Source organism: Cygnus olor, chromosome 2 (genome assembly GCF_009769625.2).
Source record: "Cygnus olor isolate bCygOlo1 chromosome 2, bCygOlo1.pri.v2, whole genome shotgun sequence".
In the NCBI taxonomy this organism is placed as follows: domain Eukaryota; kingdom Metazoa; phylum Chordata; class Aves; order Anseriformes; family Anatidae; genus Cygnus; species Cygnus olor.
The window spans coordinates 71,484,155-71,504,046 of record NC_049170.1 but is presented as its reverse complement, the minus strand read 5'-3'; the positions used below and the strand labels follow the sequence as shown (position 1 = coordinate 71,504,046).

Below are 19,892 nucleotides of genomic sequence, written 5' to 3'. Positions count from 1 at the left end.
AATTGAAAAAAAAAAATCCAAATGTAATCACTGGCTGAATAAATAAATTCAACAGAAAAGTCCACTCTCTCCACCTAATGCTCCCCCCACAAAAACAACTGGAAAAAGTTAATAATCTTCAACTAGGTACGTTCTGTAGTTGAATTGATAAAGGTCATTCAAGAGAATATTTGTCAATTCAGTCTTTATGTAAAATACTAAGCATAAGGTTTCTGCCTCTTGTCAACAACGTATTACATTTGTTATCTTAGCAAAGGTATTTTTAGGTTTAGCATAGGTACACAGTATCTGGAAGTAACTGGAATTTCCATGACACATTTCACAAACGTGTGGCAGAAGAGCTGTGTATTAGTCATTGCTTTCCAAGATCCAGAGATTCAAAGAATAGCTTTGTCTTGCATAAAGCCCCCCCTTCTCAGGGGCTGAATACATTAGCAGTTGAAGAGAGTGGAACAATACAAAATAATTTAAAGTTGAAGGAAATAAAAACTGGTATAATGAATCTGCAGTAGGAATTTCTATAGAATATGCCTAGAATACAGTATATTAAACACAGCAACACTTTTTTTTTTTAACAAGTACCACCAAGTTCAAAACCAAAAGGGCTTGAGTGTAAAGTCATGAAGTTTTCTTCCATGTGAGACCCTTTTGTGTGTGTGTGGTGTTTTTTGTTGTTGTTTTTTCAGGATGCAGAGCCTCTACCTTGCAGGCACAATCATTTCTGTCAGCCTTTACAAACAGACATCCTCTAAACACTTTCTAATATTGTATATTTATTTTTAACTTGGTGAAAACTCAGTATCTATTATTGTTAGTGAGACCGATGCCAAGATAAGATTCTAGTCTGCCTTAATTCATGCATTCATTTATCCATTTAGATACCGTTTGTTTTCTTCACTCTAACTCTCACTTTGTGCAAAAAGAATGCACTTTGTTCTTCTTAACTTTGGATCGTTTGTTTTACTGTATTATTTTTAACCTTTTTTCCTCTTTTTTTTTTTTTCCCCTACCTATAGGCTTGTTATTTTCAGAATTTCTTCACAATTTTACAGAATCCTTACAACTGCTTTCGTTTGAATTTCTGCATTATGAAACTTGTTTTTGCTCAAAGACAATTTGTGTAAACAACAACTAGTTCCAACAGGTTATCCTAGAAGATGTTCTTCCTTTGAGGCTACTTGTTTCCATTCAGTTTGGTTTGTATTCTTAGCTTTCTTTTGTTGCCAAGTCTTTCTGATCCTTTAGCTTTGCATATTCACTTTTTATCTGAACTCTATGAATGTGCACAGTAGGGTATCTGTCCGTGCAGACATGCTCCCTACTCCTCACGTACTTGGTACTGTCAAAATCCACTTTCCTTGTTTATTGGTTCCTAGTTTTATTTTGAAGTCCATATTTTTAGCACTGTTGAAATGTACAACACTGACAATAATCAATGCAGTGAAATTTACCCAGTTCTGTCAGCCCAGAGCGAAATGTTACCAGATGACAGAGCTCAGAGGACGTTTTATAAAGCCATCTTTTCATGGTGCACTGATATATTCCCTCTGATGAAAGTCTGAGAATAACATACAAGAGCCTGAGAGTATTATAAATCAATTTTGTAAGTGGAAAGTCTCTGTTTGGAGCACAAACACAGTTTTGTCTGGATAAACTATATCTAGTAATTTGTTTCTTGATGAAACAGAACAGTATAATTCATACACCTGAACAAAGTAACAGTGCTTCACAGTACATAAAATGTTGTTCCTTATAGGTGCTCTCCTTTCAGAGGTTTGCTACATCCCCTGTCATTAAGATAGTTATGACCCAACCACAAAGTCTGAAGATTTGGAATGTGTAGGATTTGAATTAATGTGCATGGCAGACAATTTACATTTTATTGGTGTTGCTCATTATCCAGACTGAATAACATCAAATAACTAAATACCTTACTCCAGTACCTATTACAGACAACATAATTCATAAAATGTACATTTTTCTCCTATATATGGCACACACTTCTGAAGGTACTATCCCTTTTCCTGCATTAGAATATATGTTATGAATATATGTCATGCACTTCCACAGAGTTGTTATATTTTGGTGCCTCCTACACGCACATGTTTTCAAGTTCAGGTAGGAGAGAAGTTTGCATCATTCTGCAATCAATGCTGTCCTGGTTTCAGTTAGGACAGAGTTAATTTTCCTCCTAGTAGCTGGCAGGGTGCTATGTTTTGGATTAGAATGAGAAGAGCGCTGATAACATGCTGATGTTTTAATTGTTGTAGAGCAGTGCTTACACCAAGCCAAGGACTTTTCAGCTTCTCTCTCTGTCCTGCTAGCGAGCAGGCTAGGGATGCAGCAGGAGCTGGGAGGGGACAGACCCAGGACAGCTGACCCAAACTGGCCAAAGGGGTATTCCATACCATCTGACGTCATGCTGAACAATATATAGGGGTGGCTAGCCGGGGTGGAGGGGGGGCCGGCTGCTCGGGGATAGGCTGGGCATCGGTCAACGGGTGGTGAGCAATTGCATTGTGCATCACTTATTTCGTACACATTATTACTATTAATACTATTATTATTATTATTGTTGTTATTCTTTTCCCTGTCTTAATAAACTGTCTTTATCTCAACTCACAGGCTTCACTTTCCCGTTTCTCTCCCCCATCCCGGAGAGGGAGGGGGGAGGGTGAGCAAACGGCTGTGTGGTGTTTGACTGCCAGCCGGGCTAAACCACAACAAATGCATAAACATTCAGTTTATTTCCACATTTAATCTATTTCATGTTGTTACTTTGTTAGAAAAACAAATGCTATATTTAAAATTAGAGTATTTATTTCATACTCCATTGTGTCCATTCTGAAGACGTGTAGTTTAGATCACTACTGAATAATTATGCTACATGAAAGTTTAATTGATCCAAGTACATAATGCAAGAAGAAAAACGTAACAAATACAGTTCTTGCTGGAAGATATATCAGTTAGTTACGGCTAAAATATTTATTATATGGGAAAAATTAATCAGTTGTGGGGTTCACTATTTCAGCTCAGGCATATCATTTATATATTTATGAATGCTTCTCTGTAGAATTTTTTTTCCTTGAAAATGATTTGTTTGTTCAAAGAGATTTATTTTTTTACAGAATATTCTTTTGCATTACTGCAAATAAGTTGCACAGTTAAGACTGGAAATAATTTGCACAGATTGTACAGTGGTCCCTGAGAAATGCTGCAGGAGCACCATGTAAATTCTATGCTGCATTAAATCTGCAGACAGAATTATGTAAAAGAAACTGAAGAGTTTTCTTAGTGTGAAAAATGTTATGAAATAGCTTGGAGAAAACTAGTGTACAAGATATATATAAAATAAGATATTTTAGATATATCTTTATATTTTAATTATATATATATATATATGACATTTTATATATAAGATTTTATATATATATACGTAAAACATACATAAGTATTCTAAACTACAATAAAATTAAGATGTCCATAGTCCCTGCCAGTTAAACAGTTTATGTCACAGCCTCTCAAGTGAATACTTTTTTGTAAGAGCATTATATTAATACACTTTCAGGAGTTACTTTCCTTCTCACTAAGGATGTTTAACAGCAGTAGTAATAACCAGCACAACACTAATTAAATACTTATATTTATTTTTCAATAATACAGTATTTTCTTCTCCATAGATGAATAAAAAGAATTGCTCGTAAGAAATCACTGAAAAGCTGTCAACATATGCTGCATATATGTTGAATTTGTTGCTTCTTTTCAAAGACAATCTGCTTTAGTATCATTCAGAAACATCACTGCTGCCTACAGAATAATTAACCTTTTTCCCAAACCTAAATATCCATAACAGATCCAAGGCACATAACATTGTATTAATTTCATTAAACAGTTTTAATCCAGTACTCAGTATAGAAATATACCACATCAAAAGGAATTACTATTACTATTACTAGAAATATACTCCATCATAAGAAATTACTATTTGCAGAGAAAGTTTATTAAACATAAAGACAGATTAGGCTATTGCCAGCAGGTGAATTGCTATTGCCAGAAGGTGAACTGCTCTGCTGGTGAAGATTATAGTTTTGATTTCCTCTGAAAGAAGCTGACAATAGCATTTAGACATTCATCAGATAACCACCTCTCCTTGAGTACTTCACACTCTTGACTGTTAACTGCATGGAGCTTCTCCTTTTCCATACTTCTTAACAGTTGCTTTGACACTGCCAAGGACTGAAGGAGAAAGAGGAAAATAATATTTGCATGCAGTGAGGAACATCAGGAAGTTATGTTCTCTATATATTAATTTAAGATTTCATAAAAAACAGCACAATAAACTCATTAGAATTCAAACTGAGCTGTATTAACATTGCACCTTCGAGCTCTTAGTCAATCTTTAAGCTGAAAGTAGACTACTACATTTAATTACTAAGACTAATAATAAGGTGGAGGTTCATGGGGAGCAAAACAGCAGTCTACTTAGTAGGGCTCATAATCAGAGTAAATGAACATAAGAAGTGAAACCTGTTTGACTATCTGCAGTGTCAAATGTTAACTGACATTATCAGGAATTGGCGTGTCTCCTCTTGTCCCACGTAACATAATACAATTGTGACTCAAGTAGCCTTGCAAAGCCTAAACTAGTGAGCAGGATGACTGAATTCAGCAAAAAGTAAAGTCAACCAGCTTCAGCTTGAGCATCCACAGTGCATGGAGTTAGTAAAATAAATATTGTAGAATCAGTGGTAAATTGATTAAACAAACTAATGCTAAAATAAAAAGCTAAGATAAGGAATCCAAGCTGCACCTAGCCTGCAAACGGATTAAACTGCTAATTTTTAAGGCTTTTCAGCCATTGAGTCGCTGTGTAAAATGCATTGTATTAAATTCAGCCAGAGTGGAAGAGAAGTATCTGTCTCCTGGCAGCAGAGGGACAGATCTGTGCTTGAAGCAAAATACATTCAGCTTTGTTATTTCAATTAAGGATGATGGGATAAATTTGGCAGGAGGGCTGGGAATGCTAGAAGCTTACAAAATAGAGAAAAATTTAAAAGTACTGACATTTTTGGGGAGGCTTGCATAAGCTTTTAACCTTTCCCAAACTTCCTTCTGGAAGGTCCCATCGGGGAAGACTTCAGTCACAAGTCCCCAAGCACAGGCTTCAGCTGCAGTCAGCTTTTTATTGAAAAGCAACATCTCATTTGCCTAAATAAAGAAAACAGAATGTGAGTCAACAGGACGCGAGACTTGAGGAATGTGACAGGAAAGGTACAAGCTTCCAAGTCACGTTTGTTTTAGTCTCTTGCTTATTACAGTCTGCCCTCTGAAAAGGGCTGAGAATCACAGATGAGGATCGAAGGGGTCTCTAGTTGAAACCTCCTGCTCAAGCAGGACACAGCCCTGGGAAGCCTATTAAGTTTTGAGCATCTCCAAGGATGAAGGCTTCACATCTCACTGAATAGACTATCCTTGATACCTTCACATTTATGAAGCACTTGCTCTACTCCTTACAGATTTAGATCCTACTCAACAGAAATATGTTATATTAACACAAGCAATGATATCAGGTAAGTTTAAACCATCTGGATTTTATCCTGTGGGAACAAGAAAGCCTTATTTCTATAGCAGACAGGAAAATAAGACTATGAAAGAAAATAAGAAGGCCCGCGTACGTTACAAAAAAAATAGATGACATCAAAGGTCTGCAATTAAATGAATAAATCAATTGCATCACACTGATGTCTGGAGGAATGGCTGAATACACTAACTTCCCACAAGGCTGGCAGAAGCCATTTCAGCAGTTGCTCCCTTGCCTGATAAAGACAGCCTACCAAGATATTTCTTGTTTGCACTCCATTTTCTTCCCCCACCCCACCCCTTTTTTTTTAAGCCTTCTTTACCTCATTTCCTCCTATAGCTGGAAGAAAGATACAACCTTTCACTGTATAGAAACAGTCTCAGAAAGGTGGAGGATGCCATGAGAAAGATTTCCATCAACATCACTGTACAACTTTAGAAGTGTCCAGCACACTTAAGGTGCCTGTGTTGATACTGTCATTATATTTTTTTTGATCTTTGGTTCAAAAGACGTGAACAGGAGTTTTCTCTGAGGACTCTTGCTATGACTCCACTTGCTCTAACATTTGGAGGATACCAACTCACAGAGGTCAGAAGGTCCTACATATATTGCAGATGTCCTTACCTTAGCCAAGCCCATGATTTTTGGAAACAGGTAAGAAGAACATCCTTCTGGACTCTGTCCAAGTTGACTAAATGGGGTATGAAATGTAGCCTGGAAAAATAAAAAAAGAACAAAACAAAGCAAGCCTTACAACTTAAGCATGAGACTAAAGTGCTAGGATTTAGTTTTCATTTGAAAGCTTCTACTGTAACAGAATTCACCAGAAATACATTTGAACCATTACCATAGTAGGTTTTAAATATCATCTGATAATACAGCTTCATCTCTCAATGCACACAAGAACTGACTTTGTCTGTATAACTCAATTCCCTTATCTTAACATTCCCATTGATGAAATTACCTTATTTGAATGAAGTGCTTGGAAAAATTAATCCACATGGGCAAAATCTTTACAGAAAGGATGTTCATACACATCTGCCCTAGAAGTTATTAAATGCATAGCCCAAATAGCTTAAGATGTAAAAAGAGTTTTGCTTTCTGAAGAGATACTAAGTTTATTCTACTGCTGAAAAACTCAGGTCATTGAATCTTCTCTTAAATTTTATAAAACTTTGAAAAAAATCTGTGCCAGAAACGTGTCATGGGCTCACACAAAACAATACCCTAACTGCAAGTTAAAACTTAACTACAAAACTTCATGTTTTGACAATTCACATCAGTTTTAAGCAAGGAAGACAAAAGGCTTACCATTTTAAAATATGAACTGATACATGAAGAGCACACACTGCTAATGCAGCTTTCACTGTAATAGAAGGTAATCATCTTGTACTGTAATGTGGGTGGCTATACGGTAGGACAGATCAATAGGTTTCCTAACAAAAATGGGACATTGTATCATTGAATGTTTGTAAGAAAACGTTAGACAACATTTGCAGGGATACAGGCTAGTGTAACTAGTCCTGCTAGGGGTAATAAAATGGTGCTCTAGGAACTGGAGCCAAATCCAGTGCAGAAGGCATTCTTATCTGACATTCACACCACTCCACCCCCCAGGATGTCAGGCTGAGCTGTGCACTGTCTTATAAATGTGGCTGCTTTGTGAATACCTGGCTGGGAATAAAACCAGAGCCTGGACATAAACTTGGGCACTTCTGGAGTAGGCCATTAATGCCTAAACCAAACTAGTGGAGAATGTGAAAGTAAAATATAATTTGGACAAGGCTGATCTTACTGTATGGAGTTCACAATCCTGCAAATGGAAGAAGATAGAACAGTCATCTTTGAGAAGACCTCAATAAACCTGTACATAGGAAAGCTTAGTGAGACCCTATGGAAATCCTCAAGCAAGAGCTGTCCCTGTGCAGATAGGAAGGTACTAACAGATTGCCCCAGCTAAATCACAACTTCTTCACTGACTTCAAATACAAGTACACAGGAAGTGAAAACTACATCAAATGACCAAGGATGAGACTAATATAGGCATACAGAGATTAAAAAAATATAAATACAAGGTAAAAATAAGATGCATTTACCAATGACTATGCACATGAGTAGTAAAAGGAAGTTCAAGTATGAATCTCAAACTATTCAAGATAGAATGATGCTACCAAGAGGACAAAATATTTAATGATTATTTGGATTAAATTTTAATGAAATCTATGCTAATTTATGGATGCAGGAGATACTATGCTGAGGGGAAAGTGATTAAAATTCAAAATAGCCTCAATAAATCGGAGAAGTATGAAAAAGAAGGTGTTATTTACTATGGACAAGTTTGGCAAGAATAACTGTAAACAATATATGATAGGAACAACTCTTTAACTGGCAACGCTACAGTGAAGAATCCAGGGGTTACAGCAGATCACAAGTACATAAATCCAGTGACATTCTGGGATGTAAAACAGAAATACAGCCTGCAAAATGTGGAGAAGTTTTTCTGCTGTACTTTGCATCGGTAGTACATGACCTGAAGTGATGTGTCCAGTTTCTATTATCATCATCACAGAATGGTTTGGGTTGGAAGGGACCTCAAAGCCCATCCAGTTCTAACCCCCTGCCATGGGCAGTGACACCTCCCACCAGACCAGGTTGCCCAAAGCCCAATCCAACCTGGCCTTGAACATCTCCAGGGATGGGGCATCCACTGCTTCTCTTGGCAACCTGCTCCAGTGCCTCAAAATGCCCTCAGAGTGAAATTTCTTCCTTGTATCTAAACTAAACCTACCCTCTTTTACTTTAAAGTCATTACATCTTGTCCTATCACTACCTGCCTGTGTAAAAAGTCACTCTTCATCTTTTTTGTTAGCTCCCTTTACATAGTGAATTTATTCTGCTTAAAGAGAGACATGGAACAACTGGAAAGAGTACAGAGGAATACAACTGTAGGCCTGAGAAAGCACATGAGGAAAAACCTAAATGAACTGGGGCTGTTCGGCTGGAAAAAAAAAAGAAAAAAGATTGAGACAGTGAATGTAAACCTGAAATATATCTAAGTACATACTGAAGGTTATTGCAAGGGAGGATGAAAATAGTCTGTCAGACCCAAGAACAAGAATCAGTATGTTCATCCTGCAGCAAGAAAAGATCAGATGGGAACGGAGGAGGAGGGAGAATCCAAGAACCTCCTGGTAAAAGAAGAGATCTAGGGACTGGAATAGATTGAATAAATTATGTACATTATGCTTGTGCATATTTCAGGAGTGACAGTCATAGCCAATCCTGTTTTAGGGCAAGTGGGACTTAGTCCCTTGCATTTCCATTTTCCTAAGTCTCATAGTGACAAAGCCAATCCAGCAGGAACTTTGAGGAAAAATCTGACACTGTGCTGAAGCTGGAGTCGAAGTACCACCCATCACAAACACTTATGCAAGCAATAGCTTGCCTAAAATTAACACCTTGGGTTAAGATCTGTTTAATAACCATATATAGATAAACAACAGAGAGCATTAAAAATAAGCTATGTAATGTAATTCTGTTCTATGCTCTGGTTGTATATTTGGTAAATTACCTTAAAAGGAATCTAGAGACAGATAAACTAAGCTATTTATCTTATAACACAGATTAGATAAAATGCCAGATACTGCTCTTCCATTCCATACCAATCTTTTGTCTCTCCCTCCCACACCTGAGAGGGGCCCCTAAAATTATCATTTCACATCAACTACACTTTACTGTACCCACTGATATAATAAAGAACACAGTAAAGACTTTTTTACACTGGAGTCAATACCTCGATAACCATAGGTACAGCAGGGAAATTCCATGCATGTTAAGCACTGGCTGATGCACGATGCTATGCTGGTAATTAATAAATATCCCTCAATGTGATAGAAAAAGCATTTACACCTGCGTGCTCTTTTCTGCCAGACCACCCTGTACAAAATAACGTTTGCTACAGAAGAAGCCCTAGAGACCTTCTTGGGATCAGGAATGTAAAGTACTCACCCTGTCAGAAGCATAGACAATGTCACACAGTCCAAGGAGTGTTACAGATATTCCAATAGCTGGGCCATTCACCACCGCAATCAGTGGTTTAGGAAAATCAATAAAACAACTCACAAACTCCCTGAGAAGAAGGAGAACCAGAATGTAAGAGTAAGATAAATTCTCGTCTCTTTCATAAACCATTTTCAAAACAGTCTTAGATACTGCATAACAAAAACCATAAGCTCTATTCTATACAGCACGTTGTAGACCCTTTCCCAAATGAATACTAAGAAGAAAAATAAGAACTATTTGAAATACCCGTATCTCCTTTCTAACTGAGAAAGAAAGACATACATGTACAGTAACTTTTCAGTTACTGCAGTCAAGTTCTTAAAATGCCGTTTTCTTTAGTGTTACGTAATGCAACTCACAAACTAAGCAGTCTCTGGCTCCATCTATTCACCTGCCTATATATCCATTCCAATTCTACTCTTGCAATAGCCTTTCCTTCACAGATTCTGTTCTGCACCAAAGCCCCAGCAGGTACAAAAATTGTGATGCTAATACAATGAAGAATTCCCCAGTGCTGTTCTGAAGAGGTTTGAGAAACACTGCTTTGTTTCTTTCGACAGCTACTTCTTTGAAGAAGTGCAAAATATATTCCCAAAAATATAATCTTTTGCTTCTCTGGCATCTCTGTGCATCCATTGTAACAAAGCACTGTGCTTGTGTAATATTAACAGCTTAAAAAAAAGTCTTCTCACAGAAGTGAGATGAAAGATCAAAGTGCATGTGAGACTATGCATTGTATTAAATACCCTACAGAACACTGCAGACTGGAATGCTTGCCAGATACTGCTAATTAATGTTTTTGCAACAGATTGAGATTGCATCATTATCACTCTGTAACAGGCAACTGTGATCCACAGCCAGCTTGCCTAAGCAAAAGCCGCAAAACTGAGTACTTCACTTGCAGTTTATATTTGAATTACAAATCTTAAATATTATTTGCCTTTCTGTGTATTTCAGATTTTACATCAATTGCAAGTGCTTGAGAAAGCAATCCAACTTGCAAATATCTTTCAGATGTAATAATCACATACAGAAATAAAAGAGAAGATGAAATCTACTTAAATAGAAAAGGAAAAAAAGTTGTTACGAAGTACACAGTCAAAAGTATGTCTTTGTCAATGTATCTGCATGTACCTTGGGAGTTTTAAAAAAATTTAGTCTATAGCATCACTGTACTTAAAAAGATTACAAGATTTCTAAAATGCATCTCGTTTCTTCATTTATTTCAAATGATTAATGCTACTTCTCCCACATGTTTTTTTTGTTTATATACGTGGTGAGCTTTTAGGCACAGTCATCTAATTGGACTTATCGTAGCATAAGTGGGGCCCTGCTGTCATGTTTTCTAACAATGCCTGCAAATTATATTCTACCCATCGCAGTTATTTATGTGTATATAAAACCAAGAGGTTCTTGAGTAATTCTGCTCCAATTACTTAAGTAATTCTGCTCCATCTTTTGCCATCTTCTCCATTTCATTGGGTTGGACATTAGCAAAATTATTCAGGTCATTTCCACTAGTATAGTACTCTCCATTTCCTGCAGAGAACAGATGTACATAAACGCATCAACAGTTTCTGAGTAGGTAATGGAAGAAAAACTTTCATTTTCTATATTTACAAAATAATTTAATTCAATGCATCTAATGTTATTAAGTAATTAGAGAGAGTGGCTCAAAGTATAAACAGTACCTTAAAGGACATCTACAGTATAAAATGTGTTGACTAACATTTCACTGAAAAACAAAGGGTTAAAAAAATATTAAATTCAAAAGATTTGAGAGGAAAAAGTTTTCTATTTTCTGTAATATTGTCAGTTGAGAAATACACATCTTTTCTTTCCCTGCATACTTGCTCAGTTTTTTTTCTGAGCAATCAATTCACAATCATTCGCACAGTAACAAATTACAAACTTTTCTTTTTAAACATGAAAATGGAAATGTAATTTTACACATCTTCCTTCATCCCCCTTCAAACTGACAAAGGGCTCAATATTACCCTTTTAATATGTTGTGCAATATAACCCTTTTAATATGTTGTGCAAGTTTCACCTTCATTATGACCCACTAAGAAAATGGCAAAGCGTTCTAAGGATAAGAATGACAGCACTGCATTGAAATCATGGTACTGAAAGATGTGTTTTTCAATAAGAAACAGATATCCTACCAGGGAATGTATAAGAGAGTTTGAGGCACCATGAAAATGCAAGGAGTATTTAAAAGCTAGACTACATGATTTAATTGTCCAAATAATCCTAGGTTCCGTAAGGACATTCACAAGATGGGACTTTTCATTGTTTAGCACATCCACTACTTTATGCTGCAGTGCTCTTACTGATTACTTAAAATGGGACAGAAATGTTAGGTGTAGGGGTGTGTGCAGTTTACTCCTAGCTACATACTTGCTAGATAGGTAGTTCACACAACTAGAATTTTTCATTCTGTAATGGCTGTTGTGCCTAGCCATTGCTACTGAAGGAAATTCAGCATCCTGGGAATACAAGGATATTGGTAAAGACAACAGTGAATAAGAATACAATGCAATTACCTCAAAACTAACTAAAGTAAGTGGTCTCAAGCCAAAATTCAGCTCGTGTCCCCGTGACTTAGCTAGAATTTCCTACACACCTATCTGCAATGAAGATGGGCCAGACAGGCAGCGCTTGCCTCTGCCATTCTGTCCCTCCTGCCTTCCCACCATGTCATGCAGTCAGCATCAGACAGACAGATTAGAGGGTTCGCTACAGAATTCAAACGCTATGTCCCTAGAGCTGCTAGATTTCACAGGCAGCATGAGTTTGGGCTTCCCTTTCACATTATAGCTGCAGTCATCTGGCTGTACACATCACGCATCTGGTGACTGGGATATATATATCAGCTGAGCCAGGTTGCAGCTTCCCTGGTAAATCCTTTCCTATGGCTGCCACAGAAGAATCAAAATGAAGTATCAGTTTTTCTGATGGTCATAGGTAAATATGCAGTGTAAGCTTACTCTTGGCCATGCCACAGCAGGATTTAAGGGGCTTCCTTTTAATGTTCCAATGTATCACAGAAGTAGAGAAAATTGACTAACCCCATACGAATGAGCTCCAAAAGCAGTAGCAAAGATCCTGCAGAGCAGATGTATTGGCTACTCAAAAGTAAATTGGCTACTCAAAAGTAATAAAGTCCTCAGGAGTATCCCATGTCTATCTTCTCATCTCAGAAGGATGTTTTGATGTAACAGCAAGCTTGCTAAAGTATCTTAAACACCATCTTGAAAGAATTTTGCCAAAACACTTTCAAAAAAATCTTTTGTCTATACTAGAGGAAAGAATTTCCCCACTTATGCAATTCTGTCTAAGTCTAAATGTAAGATAAATAGTTCGTGTCAGTAGTGCACTTTGGCATAAAACAAATCTAAGAAAGGCATATTAAGTATTGTACCCGTAATAACTGCTATGGTAGAATCATCTTTGCCAGCTTCTTGAAGTGCTTTGATAATTTCTCTGTACATCTGCATAAAAAGGTAAATCAACAAATTACAACTGTGATGCTGTAAAAGACCATAAAAAGAAGATTCACACTGACAACAAGGAACCTGAGTGACAGTTTAACTATGGTCCATTTAAGTATGAAGAAAATTTCCATACATAGAAAGTTAAATATTGCATTTGAGGTATTATTTCTGACCATAAAGACATGCGCTTGCAATACTCAGACTTCAAATTCAAATCTCAAGGTCAAAATAAGGTCCCTTGGAAAATACACATTCACATGAAACAGATAATTTTAAAACCCGGGATGCAGTCTAAATGGGTAAAATAATATATTAAAGAATTAGCTGCAGTGGGGTGAAATCCCTTTTCTGGTATCTTTGCGGTTCTGAAATAGGATGATCATGTTATTTCCAACAGGATAAATTTCCTCATGGAGATAGCAATGAGAACAGGACTACTATCTAGACCTACACACGACACTGCTAAGCCAAAGTAGGCTGCATACATGCTGTGTTACAAGCAAGGCTACAGTCAAATGTTGTCTCCATAAAAGAAGCTAGCCTTCTTGTAGTTTGCCATTTTAATTTAGCACAGACTATAATGTGCATTAATTAGTCTTGGGTAGGAAGGGGGAGGGAAAGACTTAAAAAAGACACAGAAAAGCCCAATTTGCAAAATATTAGCAGAGTAGTTTGATTTTGTACTGGATCTTCATTCATAGGAGTCATAGGAGTTAACATATTAAGCCCTCATAAAACTCAGACCATCATGCTTCAGTCAGTTCTGCTAAACCTATAGCAATGACTCTTGAAAAACTTAAGTAACTTAACCAGGAAAGAAAAAAAAAAATCAATAAGCCTCCCAAATTCATTTCTTTACCTGATGATTGATAGCATTTTTCCTTTCAGGTCGGTTAAACGTTATCTTTGTGATATTGTTTTTGGTGGTAACAATTATGGTTTCATAGCCATCATGTCTGCTTTCTTCTGGAGAAGCATCTTTCATCTGGCCAGCAGATTCTGCAGAGATCAGACTTGAGACAAGTTCAGTATATTTCTGTCTAGCATTATCCTGTAATAAAACAAAACAAATAAAAAAACAATACAAAGTTATCAAATGCGGGAAAGCGAATCACTTTGTTATGCTATTCATGAAAGAGTACCTATGACAATAAAAGGGGGGAGAGTGCGCTTCAGGGCAAAACAAAAAGAAAATCTCCAACAGAAAATACACTAATTGAGAAGGGGAGAACTTGTTGTATTTAAACACTGCAGACCGTGCTTAAGACCAGCTGGAAAGCAGCAGCAGCAACAGATCTGCAAAATGAAAGATGCTGGGATAATGACGATATTTGTTTTGTTGGAGAACTGTGTCCAGCCATGCCGAAGATTACCTGAAAGACGTTTGTCCCTTTGTCATAATCCTCATAGTTACATGCTTCTGGGGATCTTTTGTTTCTGCTTTCCAATTGGACATTATTCCAACAAAATCAAAGATATATATTTTTTTTAGTTTTAGAACATGTGTTGCTGAAATGGGTCTGTGACATTTTTAAATTGTTTGAAGATACTAATTATGATTTAACACAAACACGATGTACAAAAGTTTAAAGTATTCTGCCTCCTTATTTCTACAGTAAGCAGTGATTTAAAGGAACTTCTTTTTTCAACCTATTTTCTTGAAAAGCTAATATACTTTGAACACTTCTATTATCTCTAGCATATGAAATTTATTCCCTCTCTACAACAACTTTAAGATAAGTTCTTTTCCTTAAGTGTTTCTTAGCTATTACTAAAAGAAAACCAAACCAAACAAATAGAACAGAAATGCAAAACACACAATCACAGAATCACAGAACTGTAGGAGTTGGAAGGGACCTCCAGAGATCATCGGGTCCAACCCCCCTGCCAAAGCAGGTTCCCTAGAGCAGGCTGCCCAGGTAGGCGTCCAGATGGGCCTTGAATATCTCCAGAGAAGGAGACTCCACAACCTCCCTGGGCAGCCTGTTCCAGTGCTCCGTCACCCTCACTGTGAAGAAGTTCTTTTGCATGTTGGTGCAGAACTTCCTGTGATCCATTTTTTGACCATTGCGCTTTGTCCTATCCCCACAAACCACTGAAAAGAGATTGGCCAAATCCCACTGTCTCCCACACTTAAGGTATCTGCAAATACCCCCGAAAAAACTTTTGTAAATACCCCAAAAAACCCTATTTGTAAATACCCCAGAAAACACCCAAAAAAAAAAGATTTGTGAGGGCTTTTTGAACTTCTACTCTTTCTCAGAAACCCTCCCCAGTGATAGCCTGGCCTCCCTGAATTCCTCTCATACAAGAATGTTACGCTCATGAAATTATGCAAGCACATTTAAAACAAACAAATGAACAAACTACATACACAGCCCCAAAAAAAAGATCACAAAAAAAACAATCCTGTATTAATTAATACCTTTGACCGACCAGTCAGTCAAACTATTCCTGAACAGCAGACCTAATGCAGTAATGACAGAGCTGTTTTATAAACCTTAAGTTTCCTTCATTTACTACTAGATGAAGAAACTGTGGTAGCTATGTGCAACGTCAGACTTATGCGAGTCTGCATAGAAAGAGAACACATTTTTCTTTGCATTTATGTTCTTCCTGCTTGCTTCACTTGAAAAATACTTTTCTAAAGGTATTAAGGTATGAAAGGTATTAAGAGGGTATTATTAAGGTATGCAAGGTATTAAGAACGTCAGGATATACTGAGCAAGCATGAAAAGAAGCTCTCAATACATCATTCTTATAGCCACTTTTTTCTAGTCTTAGTCGGCGGCATAAGAGACCAACTACTTAAAATGACAAAATTTTCAAAATCATACTGGATTCACAAATTTGTTCTTTGTTGTAAGAAGTCGTAAGAAGTGAGAGACTCAATCCATTTTTCTTAAAGGGAACAGCAGAATACAACACAATGTGAAAAACTATTTTTTATTAAAGTCGCCATATATGTAAGTCCTTTTATACTGACAAAACCTGTTATTGATAATTTAAATTTTGCAGTAAAAAAACTCTCCAAACTCTTTAGTATTGAAATGACTGTAGTCCAAAATATTGTGGTGTCTGAAGCAGAGTCACTCAACTAATGTGATATGTTTAGACATCAGCCATTCATTCACAGATCAGGCACTTCAAGACAGAGTTCAGCCAAGTGAAATTATAGGTATTGTCACCTGAGACAAATTGCCAAGAGAATTCCATGCATCCCATTTGGCTTTCTTGACAAAGTCCAGCATACCTGGCTTTGGAGAATTGCAGGGACCCTCAGTAGCCTGAAAAGAGAGTGAAACAAACTTATTTAAACCTCTGGTTACAGTTCAGGTGACTTGGTAGAAAGAGATGATGACTGTTAGGACTGTTACGTGCTCACAATACAGAATTCATCTCTGAGACAGAAGGAATTCCTAGTGGCCAGGCAATATTCACAGTTCACATACCATGAAACATCCACTGTCTGCTATTTCCTAACACCTGGTATTAGCCCTTCAGATGTACCTAACCAATATGAAACATTGGTTTCCAAGATGCCCACACATGTAAATTCTCATCAACTTATTTCAAAATTGTGGAATTTTTATATTTAAAAATAGAGTTAAAAACTTGTAAGTTTGTGTGAACAAAGAAACCACTGGATAAGATCTATGAAGCTGGATCTCACTTCAAAGTTAGCCTTACTATGAGCAAGAGCATTGGAGCAGTTGACCTGCAAAGGTTCCAGTTATCCTGAAGTATTTTACGACCCGTTTTCCTGAAGTAAAAGTACAGTATCAGAGAGGTATTTAGAGTGGAAGGTGAAAAAGAAAGGACACATTTATGACCTCACTATTATTAATTAGTGAAATTACCTGGAACACTCTACTGTCTCCAAGTTTTTATTTTAAGGAGAAATTGATTGTCTTCTTCAGCATAAGAAGCCACAGGATGTATTAACCCTGATCCACAAATGCTTCCCCAGATACCAGTACAAATACCCTTAAGAGCAACTACTTCTACATAGGTCTGCTTCCATGGGTAGTAAAGAACAACCTTCACTCAGGATCAATGTGGGAGAACAGTTTCTTGAATTAAAAACAAAACAGACAAAAAAGCTTGCCACAACAACCAAAATCAACCTTCAAATATTTACATCACTGTAGTATAGGACCAGTTGACTGACAGCAGATCAAGAATTTAAGAGGAAGCATGTGGCATTATCTTTTTTTTTTCCAGGCACAAGCAGTTTTCCTGTGTCGTTGCATCAATATATGCTACATCGTATGGAAGACATCACAAACTGGATGTAATTTGGCTCTATTTATTTGAATAACAGTTTATATTCAAATCATGGTTTATAAGATGTAATAGTTCTGGCCGCATGTAGAATTCAGGCAGAGTCTGAGGGACTAGCATTTCAAGAATATAATTTGAGCACTTGAAGAAACTGTTAAGACAATACATTTGAACAACTTGTATTTTAATCATATATTTTATAGGTCCATCCCCTCAGCTTACAAATGCCTCTTACAAAAAACAGAACTTAAGCCTACCTGTTTAAACAAAGCATAGAGTTTCAACTTAGTTTCATTCCCTGGATCCTTTTTCAAAAGCTTCAGTTGTTCTTGAGCCTTTTCAAAGTCTTTCTGGCTGACTTGCATGGTGGCTGTAGTCATGTGCAGGTGAACTGCTGGAATACAAACAGCTTGCACTTGCCTGTTAATAAGTGGGAAAAAAATATCATTACTTGTTTTTTGTTTAAGACTAGGAGAGAAACAAATATGTTGCTTTCTAAGGCAGTTAAAATAAATGCAAAACAGCAAATATTTTACCTGCACTGATCAAAACAACAACAAGAAAGCTAAGTATTAGAAATTACAAGAAAGTTGCTTTAGTTCAGCTGCAACATAATTAACCTTTGGAGATCACCACACTAGCTCTCTCTGGTATGAAAAGTGCTAGATTCAATGCTGCCAGATGACAACAAACAAACCATGCAGTAATACAGCAGATGATCGTATACTGCCACTAAATGGCAGTAGCAGTAAACTAATGCTTTGCTGTTTCTAAAATAAATCAGAGTCCTACAGGTTATGTCCATGACAAATGAATACAGAATTAAATATATATTTAAATCTCTGTACACAACAGTAACAGCTTTACATGTCTACAAATTACAGAGTATGCGGCTTGTCTAGTTCTTGTCATGTTTTCAGATTTGTGTGCTTCTATCTCCATGTACTATAATCTAAAGGCCTGGTTCTCCAACGAGGACAACACAAATGAAGACTAATTTCAAAGTGTACTTCAGAAAAGGACTAGCTGTAAAACATCCCATAGACTTATGAAATAAGAATAGGCCTGAATATTCTGGAAGAAGAGCTTTCCATCAGGAAAATGGTAATTCCACCATAAAAAAATAAAAATAAAGAATCAAAAACAAAGTAGTCCAAGAATTTTGACTTGTTTCAATATGTCAAAAGCACGCTGTCTCAGCCTTCTTTGGTTAAGTTGCAACATATGTAAGTATATTTACTATTTTAAAATTGTGAGCATTTTATGTATCAATGTTTCTTCTCTACGTTACTAAAAACAACAACAAAAAAATCTTTTCCCATTCTGTTTTATGGACACAGCTATCATGCTAGAACACCGTACAAGACAGATTTCATAAATAGTTGCATTCAAAAAAGTAAAGATTATCTCAAATGCAGACTTACAAAATGCTTAATCATTAACTTGTTAGCATTTCAGTTACAAATCTGAACTTTAAAATCATACCTATCATGAAAATTCTGCCATTTCATAAGCACATAATGAGAATTTTAGAGAAATTTAAAAGTGCTACCTATTTGCCAATGAGGATGCCAAAGCATCCTCATTGCTCTTATAAATACTATTTATTTTCTGTTGCAAGCCAAAAAGCGCAGGCAAGAAGTGTGAAGAATTGCCACTATGTGCAATTAATTTTATTATTCTTCCATTTCATAAAGATACAAGGTTTTGTAAAAATGTTTGGAAGATCTACTGGTTTTATTACCTATTAGAGCCCTTCTGTATGAACGAATCCTAGGTTCCTGCTATTTACCTGTTTGGGGCTGCTGAGTTTGAATGACAGAAAAGGAAAGAATACTTTCTGTTATATACAGAAAACAGCAATACAAACCTACACCTTCAATGAATAAAAAGAATTATAGTAACTCCTTCAAAGTTTTATGCCATTAAAAAGAAATATATCTGAATAACATAAAATGGAATAGGCTACCAAAAAAAAAGGCAGTGGGCACAGGAAGTCTGTTTGCTTCAGTTGATCAGACTTTATTAAAACAGACAAATGTGGTTTAACCATCTGCCAGTTCAACTGGCATTCAGGCACACTGGCGTGCTCAAAGACAGTGGCAGGATTTAAAAATTTATCCCTTACCCAACGGAGAAGCTATTCCATTAGCCTGTGGACTTCACGTTGAGCATCAGTACCAGCACTTTGAGAGGAAAAAAGCGTGCCCACATGGATACAGACACAAGTTTTTGAATACGAAGTTTCTTTGTGTGGTCTGTCCTGAAGTCACAGAACATGATGTTCACTTTCAGATCCTATCCCCAAGTGTGTTTTTAAAATCACGTTTACAGGAAGAACAAAATGAGAGTGCAGAAATTTTTTTTTAAGCCACGTTTGGAACTATTTGAATGCTACTGCTCTCAAGATGATCTGTGTATGTAGTACAATTTTTTTTTGATTTAGGTTTACAGCATGTATGACAGTC

At 36.6% G+C, this 19,892-nt stretch overlaps 1 protein-coding gene across 5 annotated transcripts in view; it reads right to left on the bottom strand.

Annotated features, from left to right (window-relative positions):
- Positions 1-3,630: 3,630 nt before the first annotated feature.
- ECI2 (enoyl-CoA delta isomerase 2) overlaps positions 3,631-19,892 on the bottom strand; it is a 31,954-nt gene continuing 15,692 nt past the window's right edge. For 4 of the 5 annotated variants that reach the window (XM_040548280.1, XM_040548281.1, XM_040548282.1 and 1 more), the window contains 9 exons: positions 17,682-17,844; positions 16,329-16,427; positions 14,000-14,191; positions 13,068-13,137; positions 11,080-11,182; positions 9,590-9,710; positions 6,206-6,295; positions 5,065-5,208; positions 3,631-4,236 (listed from right to left, as the gene is read on the bottom strand). In XM_040548280.1, coding sequence (XP_040404214.1) covers positions 4,081-4,236; positions 5,065-5,208; positions 6,206-6,295; positions 9,590-9,710; positions 11,080-11,182; positions 13,068-13,137; positions 14,000-14,191; positions 16,329-16,427; positions 17,682-17,844 — 1,138 coding nt within the window. In that variant the 3' untranslated portion in view covers positions 3,631-4,080. The remainder of the gene's footprint in view (positions 4,237-5,064; positions 5,209-6,205; positions 6,296-9,589; positions 9,711-11,079; positions 11,183-13,067; positions 13,138-13,999; positions 14,192-16,328; positions 16,428-17,681; positions 17,845-19,892) is intronic. The other variant, XR_005817062.1, reaches the window with a different exon arrangement.